Raw genomic sequence first — 10,841 nt, 5'->3', positions numbered from 1 at the left:
GCCAAAGTTTAACGGGCAACCTCTGACCTCCTGGGTGACGTCTAAAGTATCACCGGACGGTAGGGAGACGGTCAATCGCTGCAGTCTGAAAGTAGGTAATCTACCAATCTCCCGCATAAAGGTACGAGATATAAAAGAGTGCGAGCTACCAGTATCAATCAATATATCAGCGGAAAATGCATAAATGGAAATCATACCGTGGAAAACGGATCTGTCGGCCTGCTGTGCATCCTCCCTGGTAATCGCATGAACACGTCCAGTCTCTGGCGGAGGAGGAGGTGGTAGAAGCCTGCCACTGAGGCGCTGCTGGATAATGTGCCAGAGAAGACTGAGAAGGTGGCGACTGATACCGTGCCGATGGCTGGGACTGAGTCTGGTACTGGCCTATAGGCTGAGGCTGCATCTGATACTGCCCTTGCGTCGGATAATAAGGTCCCGGAACAGAACTCTGGGGTGCTATGGAAGCACTGGAGTACTCCTGTCCAAGCATGCCAAATGCTGCTGCAGGTGAAGTTGTCCCCTGCTGATGATGTGAGGGCTGGAATCTCCACCCTCCTTGTCGAGACCCTGACTAACTGTGCTGTCCTCCCTGAGCAGTAACTCCAGGAGCAGTATGCTGAGCCTTCAGCTGCCAATCTCGACTCTGATGCTCAGGCAGTTTGCAATAAAAGCAAACTGGCTGTCCCATAGTACAGGCTGTGGTGATGTGATCTCGGGACCCACATCTGAAACACCGAATGTCGCTGGCGGGTTGTTTTCGGTTCTGCTGTGGAGACCGGAAACGTCCTGAAGAAGACCGCCCTGACTTCTGAGGCTTACGAGATACCCCAGAAGTACCCTGACCTGACCGACTGTGACTACTCTGCTGCTGTCCTATCGTCGATGTCTGCTGGATCTGTCCGGATGCCTGACCCGTATGCTTCCTCTTCCTGCTCGGAAATGCTCTCTGCTGAGCTAACTCTATCATCAAAGCTTGGTCCAATGCATCTGAGTAAGATATGATCCCTAAACCGGCAAGCCGTACTTGCAGATAACCATCCAGTCCCTGTATAAACTGCATCATACGAGATCTGTCCTCCGCAACTAACTCTGGACAAAACTTAGCAGACTCATGAAATCCTGCCGGCGAGCCATCTGATATGATAGTGGGAAAAAACGGCTTTCAAAAGCCTCTCTGAACCTGGCCCAAGTAACGTTCCGCTCGCCGATGATAGAACGCTGTGTAATCCACCAGGCGTTAGCCTCATTCCGTAAATGGAAAGCAGCCAGCTCTGCTTTCTCCCACTCGGAGCAAGCCATATAGAAGAAGGTCTGCTCCATAGTCTCTATCCATGCCAGAGCCATACTCGGATCAAGGTCTCCTCAGAAAAGTGTGAATCGAGTCTTCATCGACTCTGCTAATACTGGAATCCTAGCTTGTGCTGCGACAATGTCAGTGAGCTGTGTCGGGACGGCTGCAGGAACTGGCGGAACTACTGGAGCTGGTACTACAGGTGGTACCGCGGAATAAACCGGAGGCGGAACTCCCGGTGTTGCTGTATAAACTGGAGCATAAGCCGTCGGTGGTACTGTAGGGTGAACATAAGTGGTCGCAGCTGGAGGTACGGTAGGTAACGGTACTGGATGTGGAGGAACTGCTGCTACTGTAGGCACTGGGGGCACAAATGCCACTGATGTCGGGTACACTGTAGATCCAGGTGGCGGTGGTGCCGAGTACGCCGTAGGCTGCACTGGAGCAGATATCGGGAACGCCAATGGTACCCCTGATGGTCCCGGAACTACAGTAGGGATAGGTACACTCGGCATAACCGAGGTAGGTACCTCTATAGGAGCCATCGGGGTCTGAGATCCCGACGCGCCCGCAATATGCTGAGTCTATCCCTGACTGACAGGCTCATCAACAGTAGACATCTTTGGCATATCCAGAGATCCCGTGGTCCTCGTACGTGGTCGTCCAGCACCACGTCTCACCGCAATACGCGTAGATCTCCTCATATCTGTTAAGTTATATTGCAGATATTACTACCAATATAATAATCATAAAATAAACATCATACCTATTGGCTATCTGGAGATATTCCGTCGCTGTCCAGTCCTCAAATTGACCTCAAAATTCTGAACGAGAAAATCGCCGGAAATCCATATAAATCCGAAACAGAAATCCGAAACATAACCATAACGAAAATCCGAAAATGCCTAGTTTGACTCGCAAACTTGGCTCTGATACCAAATAAATTGTCACGTCCCGGAGGAGTCCCTGTCCGAAGAAATTTTGGCAACATCTCCCCTGTACGGCGGACAATCTGAAACTTTCTACATATCCATATACCTCAGCCACATGCGGCTGGAATAATAACAGTAAATAAACAATCACCCACGCAGTTTATATAATAAGTAAACAGAATAATAATACCCTGACTCGAAATCAACACTACTCAATTACACTCGTAAAGTTTAAATCCGACGATAAGATCAACTTACCTCTTCTGCCGTCTAGGCAGGCATGTAGTAGAACAAATCTAAACCATACGAAAATCCATCGATCATAAGAATCCATACAATATCCAAATCCTCAAACAGAATAAGTCTAACACAGTCTAAATAACAAACCAAAAGATAAAAACAGCTTGTGGTCTGCAGGGGACTAGCAACTGGAACTCTCTCCTGACAGCATCAACATGAAAAATAACAACAATGGAGGCGGGGTGAGTCTAACACTCAGCAGGTACAATTGATATACAAAGTAGGGAAATAACACCTAGCACTAATCATGCGTACAGTCTCCTGATATAAGAAAGATAAAAATGCATCTGAAGTAAACAGGAGAGAAACTGTACTAACCAGAACCTGGGTATAAGGACAAATAGTCCGAGTGATATGGAAATCCTGTATGCATGTCAAACATAGGTATCCAAACAATATGCATCATATAAATGCAGCAAGCACAAACACAAACAATAAATTATCATGCATATGATGCCAATGATGCGTCCTGGTCACCCCTGACGCCAATCGATCATCTCACACACAATAGTGAGGTCGAGTGGGTAGGGCTGTGACAACCGTGCACTCTGTCGTCACTGCTCCTGATGAGTGACTGAGTGGACGGGATGCTGTCGGAGTACACCTATCCTCCTACCTCAAATCATAAATGGGGGAGCGCAATGCTCTCAACTCCCGGTACACGATGACGGGGAGGAATCTCTGCTGGATAACACGTTGTGTCACACTACCCATGAGCGGACCAACGGTGCCTAACAGAGTCCCTGCTGCAACACCCTCTGCCTGAATCGACCACTAACCTATGAGTGGTGGTGTGTGCAGATCCTTGTAACTAGCGATGTGCTCAACAATAATGGAGCGGACTATCGCACAGCTTGCAATCATGCAAATGGTGCATGGCACTAAACACAAAATATCCTGAACTAATCCACATATATATATATATAAAGTGCACCATAGGTCTACGAATCAAATCAAGGTACACTGAAAGTATAAAATCTAGGTCATGAACATGGTGAAACATGGTACATCACTACCCCTACAAGCATGTATAAACAGGTAAAGTATACATGAGATGCAAACCAAGCAATCAATCAAGCATGTAACAAGTTTTGGATAGTGATTAACCGAAACAGAATGAGGAATATAATTAATGCAATTTGTTAAATTCACTACTATGTATATCAAACGACATAAAGTCAAAAATACCTGCCTCCGATAAAATGGTCCTATCCGGAAATCAAGATACTCATCGAGATACCGTCTCGAATCAGAGTCCTGCGTCAAATAACATAAATATTTTATTTAGCTACATTCATAAAAAAAAATAGCTAAATAAAATCCCTAAAACTAATTTAGGGTAAAACCTTAATCACATAATCTTAATTTACCTATTTAAATCTAATAGTTAATTAGGGTTAGTAACTTAATCCCCAATCAACCCATTAGATTAAATCCAAACCTAATTCCCTTAACACAAACATATTTAAAGTTAAACCTAAAACAAATTCTAGTAAAAAATTCTTTCCTTTCTTCACAGTACACATACTTACCTTTGCTCTTGATCCAAAACCCCTGACGACGTTTGTTTGAGTGCTGCCGGCAAGAAACACCCCTAGAACCAAGATCACTTCCAACCAATCCTCACTGGATGGAATCAAAAGGAGAGATCAAGCAGTGACGATTACAAACCAAACATTACCTAATCTCTACAAACCTATACAAAAAAATGCAAACTACATTTCCTACCAAATCTGTTCTCAGCCGTAGCTTACCTCAACTCAGTGTCGACAGCTTCCTCTTTGCTGGAGAACCCACAGAACCTCTCTGACCGTGGTAGTTAGGGCACAAAGGGTTGCGATCAGGTACCTAGGATGCTGGCGGTGGGTTTCAGGCTAGGGCACAGAGGAGAGGAAGAAGGGAGGCGCATCAGTCGGCGCTAGGGCTCGGGTGCCAGCGCAAAGAATCGGCCGAGAGGAGTCAATGGCGTCGAGTGCGGCTCAGGAGGATGTGAGGAAGAGGAGGATCAGGAGGCGGCTCGAGGCTTCCTTGGCCATGGCTTTTGTGCCGGAGGGAGAAATCGCCGGTCGACCGGGGCTGGCTACAATCGGTGGTGAGTCGAACCTGGTGGCCGGCAATCCAGTGGCAACAGCGGCTTCGGCTAGGGCACAAGCGATTGGGGGCGGCCGAGAAGAGGAGAAGAGAAGGAAATGAGTACTCGACCACGGCTTAAGCACGAGTGATGAATGAAAACCGCCGCGGCAGCGCTGGTTAGGGCAGAGAGGAGAAGTCGCCGAGCGTAGGGAAAGGCTAGGGCACGCGGGAAGAATAAGAGAAAAGAAAAAAAAATAAGAAAAGGAAAAGGAAAAGAAAATAAAACTTTTCCTCATTAAAACAAGGTAGCCTAAACAGGCTTTTCTGGCCCCGTTTTTATCCCTGTCAACTCGTCCGTACGAGCTCCGAAAAATTTCGGAAAATTCCCTTATTAATATTCGCCTATTTCCGGTATTTTACAGGAGCAGAGCCCGTGGATCGAGCACGAATGGGAGCAAAGGCTCTGTGAGAGTCGGGTGCGGATCTAGAGAGACTAAGAGTGACCGAGAGCAAAGCCTATGGATCGGGCGTGAACGGAAACAGAACAATCAGGCGGTAATGAGAATGCCAAGCAAGGAGGAAAGTGGGTATCGACCGAGCAGCATCTGCGAAGCAAAGCGATGAGTGAGATGCGAGGGACAAGTTCCGAGCAAAGCGGCAAGTGATGCAAGAGCGGTGAGTGTCAGGCATAGCGGTGATTGATACACGAATGGTGAGTGTCGGGCAGAGCAGCAAGTAAGTCGCAAACGATGAGTGTCGAGTAGAGCGGTGAATGGAGCGAGTGTTATGAGTGTCGGGCAAAGCAACGAGTGAAGCGAGTATGGTGAGTGCCGAGCAGAGCGACGGGTGAGCGGTGAGTGCTGACCGAGCATAGTGTCGGGCAAGTGGGTCGTCCGATCGGCCAACGACACGGGAGTGTTGACCTCCTTGACTTTGACCTCCACCGTAACAACAACTCTTTGAGGGATGAGCCTTTATCACCGGATCAAGATAGATATATTATGATAGTCTTTCATTTTTATCCATGGAAGTTAGTTATGTCGGTTATTAATAGTTGTGTTAGTTACTTCATACTGGCTGCCTCTTTTTTCAATTTATTTTGGGAGAGCTTGCAAATTGTAGTAATGTTAGTTATTGATTCTGTATAATATATTTACTCATAGTTAGATACCTATAAATTCTTTATATAATACATTTACTTTGGTAGGAGTTTCTTTACTTTTTGTTTTTTTTCTAAGGTTCAGAATGATATACTTCACTATTCTAAATTAATCATTAGAATTTTATTTTACAAGTCGTCCAAGTCAATAAAAAACAAAAATTAATGTCACTTGTCTTCTCAGTCATCATAATTCACTTTGTTCGTATTGATCCCGAGATGAACTGATGAAAACACTGGGAGCAAATATATTCACCTTTTTATCACACTAGTATGAATTAATCATTAGAATTTTATTTTACAAGTCTTCCAAGTCAATAGGAAGCAAAAATTAATGCTACTAGTGACAATTGTGAATGATATAAATGACCATTGTGAATCAACTATTAGATTTTTTTTCCAAATCTTTCTAGTAGGAGGCAAATGAATCAAATTGTTCTTGAATCGTTTGTGAGCAGCTTGATCAAAACTTGACTCGAACTTGAAGTTGACCAAACTTAAGCCAAGCTCAAGATGGCTTGATTAGAAATCGAGCTGAGCTCGAGTCTAATTATTACTGACTCGATGGCTCATCAAACCAAACGAGCTAATAATATATATATATATATATATATATATATATATATATATAAATTTATTTATTAAAAAAATAATAAAAAAATTTGTGCTCGAGCTTGTAATTAAATATCGAGCTTAACTTTACATGCTTGAGCAAGCTCGAGCTCGGGTCGAGTCAGTATAAATCGAGTAGAGCCGAACTCAAGTCTAGGCTGGCTCAATCTCGGCTCAGCTCGATTTCGGCTCGGCTCGTCTCGGCTTATTTATGACCCTACTTCCAAGTCAATAGAATCATTTAGACAAAAAATTAATGCTAATGGTGAATTCCATGGATAATAAATCTCCCGTTAATTTTATCTAAATTATACGAGGGAGAGAGGGAGAAAATGTTGCTAAAGTTTACGTTAGACCGTGTACAATTATTGTTAGACCTTGTACAATTATCTTTCTACAATATATCTATTTTGATAGGAATTTCTTTACCAATAATCTTTCTTTTAAATTGACCACTATCGTGAATTAAATTGATCATTAGATTTTTTTTTTCCCCAGTCTTCCAAGTCAATAGAAACAATTAAGCAAGAAATTAATGCTAATTGTGACTTTCATGGATCATAAATTTCCTATTAATTTTATCTAAATCATATAAGGCAGAGAGGGAGAAAAAGTTAGGCAAGAAGTTAATGGTAATGGTGACTTCCATAAATCATAAATTTCCTGTTAATTTTATCTAAATTATGTAAAGGGAGAGTGGGAGAAAATGTTGCTAAAGTTTACAGCCTCCCTGTATAATTATCTCTATTGGATATATCTATTTTGCTAGGAATTTCTTCACCAATTATCTTTCTTTTGAAAAAAGAAGACTTGGAATGATATACATCACTATCGTGAATTAAATTGATCATTAGAGTTTTATTTTCCAAGTCTATTAATTCCAAGTCAACAGAAATAGCCAAGCAAGAAATTAATTCAGATGGTGAAATAAAATGTTGCTAAAGTTTTTGTTGATCTGGTTTTGAACTCTTTGTGCAACATCTCTCTCATCTCATGGCTGCTGCTGCTGCTACACTCAACCTTCTTCTTTACCTCTTCTGGATTTCTCTCTTATTTCTCTTCTCTGGATCTCTGCAACTCTGCGTAAAGGAGGAAAGGAAGGCTCTGCTGAGTGTGAGAAGTGGTTTCCCTGTTGTCGACAGAGGGCTATCTCCATGGGAGGGCGATGACTGTTGCAGTTGGGAACGTGTAGGATGCAACATCACAGGTCATGTTATAGAACTTGACTTCTCTTTAATTATTTATACATCTGATGATGTTTTCATCAGAAACGAGGTGCACCCTTCATTGTTTCAATTGAAGCAATTGCAGTATTTAAATATAAGTGGGAACGGCTTTGGTGGTCGTCCAATTCCTGGCTCGATTGGTTCTTTAACTCAATTGCAGCGCTTGGACCTTTCCGAATGTGATTTTGGAGGAGAAATTCCCCTCCAACTTGGCAATCTCTCCCATCTACGTCATTTATCTCTATCTGATAATCGGATTTCTGGAAAAATCCCGGCATCTTTTGTCCATCTCAGAAATCTGCAGTTCCTGTACCTGAACACTAATAACATCAGTGGAGTGATACCAGAAGATATTGGAAACCTCAGAAACATACAAGGCTTGTTCCTCCATTATAACAGTCTTGAAGGTGTAATACCGAAGAGCATAGGAAACTTGAGTAAACTGTCAAGTCTGGTCCTTTTTGGTAATGAAATTGTTGGAGGCTTACCAGAGACTATCGGCAACCTAACTGCATTGCAGAATTTGAAATTATTATCTAATCAGATTAGTGGGAAGATACCAGATTCAATTGGAAATCTCATTCAGCTAGAATTTCTCGATATCCGTTGTAACAACATAAGTGGATCGATCCCTGGTACCTTAGGAAGTCTATGCAACTTGAGTGGCATCTTGCTCTCTGATAACAGTATAACAGGGAGAGTTGCTGAATTCTTTGAAAAACTATCAAGATGCAGAACAAACAAACTTCTTTCCGTTGACTTGGGTGGCAATCAGTTAAGTGGTCCCTCTCCGAGTCATTTTGAGAGGTTTCGAAGATTAAATAATCTTGACCTTAGTTTCAATCAATTGAGTGGTTCAGTTCCAGCATCCTTGGGGAAATTGTCTGCATTAGAGTCCTTATATCTGTATTCAAACCACTTGGTTGGAGACATCACAGAAGCCCACTTTGCCAATCTTACAAGTTTACAATACATTGATATATCTGACAACAACTTGTCGGTTAAAGTGAGCCAAGATTGGCTTCCTCCATTTCATGCAAGATATATCTTCATGCGCTCTTGCAACTTGGGACCCAGATTTCCTACATGGCTGCAGAACCAAACCAGTTTACAAACGCTAGACATATCAAATAATGGAATATCAGATGCTTTTCCTGATTGGTTTTGGAGCATGTGCTTATCAGAAGTGCAGCTAAATGTTTCTCACAATCATATGAGAGGGATGTTGCCGCGCTCTTTAGAATGCTTCATACCAAGAATGCAACTTTGGAATGCATATTTGGACTTTTCTCACAATGCCTTTTCTGGACCAATTCCTAAGAGCATGTTTGGTGAGTTTAGCATTTCGTATTTGATTTTGTCCAATAACAAATTGAATGGCAGCATTCCGACTTCCATTTGTACAATAAGAGACTTGCAAATGGTAAACCTTGCCAATAATGATTTATCTGGAACACTCCCAGATTGCTGGGCTTTTAGCCATACTGCAATCACTGCACATGAATAACAATAGTTTATTTGGTATAATTCCCTCAACTTTACAACACTGCACTGAACTTGTAGTTATTGACTTGAGTTGGAATAAATTGTTCGGAATTATACCCAACTGGTTTGGAAGGAGACTATCAACATTGCGAGTTCTTTCTCTAAGGTCAAATAATTTTACTGGTGCAATTCCACAACAACTCTCTCTGATCCCATCCCTCCAAGTGCTAAACCTGGCTCACAATAATCTCTTTGGCTCTTTGCCTCCAAGTTTTGGCATGTTTAGTTCCATGATGGTGAGCCAAAACAAAAATGAATCTACTCCATTATATGATGGTTCCATTTATTACAAAGAGAGTGTTATGATAACTGTTAAGGATTTAGATCTTCTATTCACCACTTCGCTTTCAATTGTCACCGGCATTGACCTCTCAGACAATAATCTCTCAGGTGGCATTCCTATAGAGATCACAAACCTCCATGGCCTTCGCTTCCTCAACTTGTCAATGAATCATTTCTCAGGTAATATACCAGATAAGATTGGTCTTATGGGTCAACTAGAATCCCTTGATCTTTCAACAAACAACTTATCGGGTAGAATTCCAATGAGCATTTCATCTTTGTATTCTCTGAGCATATTAAATTTATCCTACAATAATCTTATTGGGAAAATACCAACGGGCAGTCAACTACAAACCTTCACCAACTTGTCTTACATTGATAACCCTAAGCTCTGTGGAGAGCCACTCAAAATCAGGTGCCCAGGCGACATCCCAACCATTGATAATGGAGTAACAAAAGAAGAGGACATGCATGAAGATGATGAGTATGAGAGAATTTGGTATTTCATTGGCTTTGCTCCTGGATTTGTGTTTGGCTTTTGGGGATTTATAGGTGCAATTATGATCAAGAGGAGCACAAGAATCAAATACATCCTAATCATTGATAGGATTTGTTGTTGCTTTATGTATATGTAATCAAAATGTAGTCTTAAATAGGCTTGAATTAATTCTAGAATTTATGTATACAATAAAAGTTTATACTTTTATAATATTCAGACCAAGGTTGTTGTAATGGATAAAGGATTACATTAGTATTTAAATTATGGATCATGTATGAAAAGTGTGCTTAAGTCAAACCATATTGTTTATCCACAGGTTCTTTACTCAAACATGTGGGCGAGACACTGATCAACATTCATTCCATATATGACTAGATTTTCTAGCTTGAATTGTGAAACTTCATGTTGTGAGCATGCATGTAATCTCCATGTTCATGTGTTTTTTTCTCTACATAGATAACAAAGTTTATCAGAGATGAAGGCACCCCTTTTTGGGTCAAATATTTGCAATCACTTTTTAGATAGTGCCTCATTAACATTGATCCTCTTGAGTAATATCAACTGCACTATGATATTTGGTTTCCTAGTGTTGAATGCATTCTACATGATCTTTGCCAACACCGACAGAATCAATATTCAAAATCTTGAATTGTGTTGAAGCTTTAGTCTTTAACTAGAATGATAGTGTTATGGTATCAAACCAATGTTTTCAGTATATGATACTGTGGTGAATAGAAGGTGAAAGGAGGAAGAAAAAGAAGTTTTAGTCTCTGGGTCTTTGTGACTGTGCATAGAGAAGGAGAGGAAGGCAACTGAGCCACCTAGATTCCTACAATCAAGTTCATCTCACCACCAATGTCCAAACCTACATTTGGAAAATGTGAAGGTTCATCTCCTCCAGTTGAATTTTCTGTTGCTTCCT

The 10,841-nt window shown here is 41.8% G+C and overlaps 1 protein-coding gene across 1 annotated transcript; it reads left to right on the top strand.

Moving 5' to 3' along the window:
- Nucleotides 1-7,360: 7,360 nt before the first annotated feature.
- LOC122004386 (receptor-like protein 7) lies at nucleotides 7,361-9,100 on the top strand. The gene has a single exon (XM_042559281.1). It carries the CDS (start codon nucleotides 7,361-7,363, stop codon nucleotides 9,098-9,100), a length of 1,740 nt encoding a protein of 579 aa, XP_042415215.1.
- The last annotated feature ends 1,741 nt before the right edge of the window (nucleotides 9,101-10,841 follow it).

This window comes from Zingiber officinale, chromosome 7B (genome assembly GCF_018446385.1).
Source record: "Zingiber officinale cultivar Zhangliang chromosome 7B, Zo_v1.1, whole genome shotgun sequence".
Lineage (NCBI taxonomy): Eukaryota > Viridiplantae > Streptophyta > Magnoliopsida > Zingiberales > Zingiberaceae > Zingiber > Zingiber officinale.
This window is presented reverse-complemented; position numbering and strand designations above follow the sequence as displayed.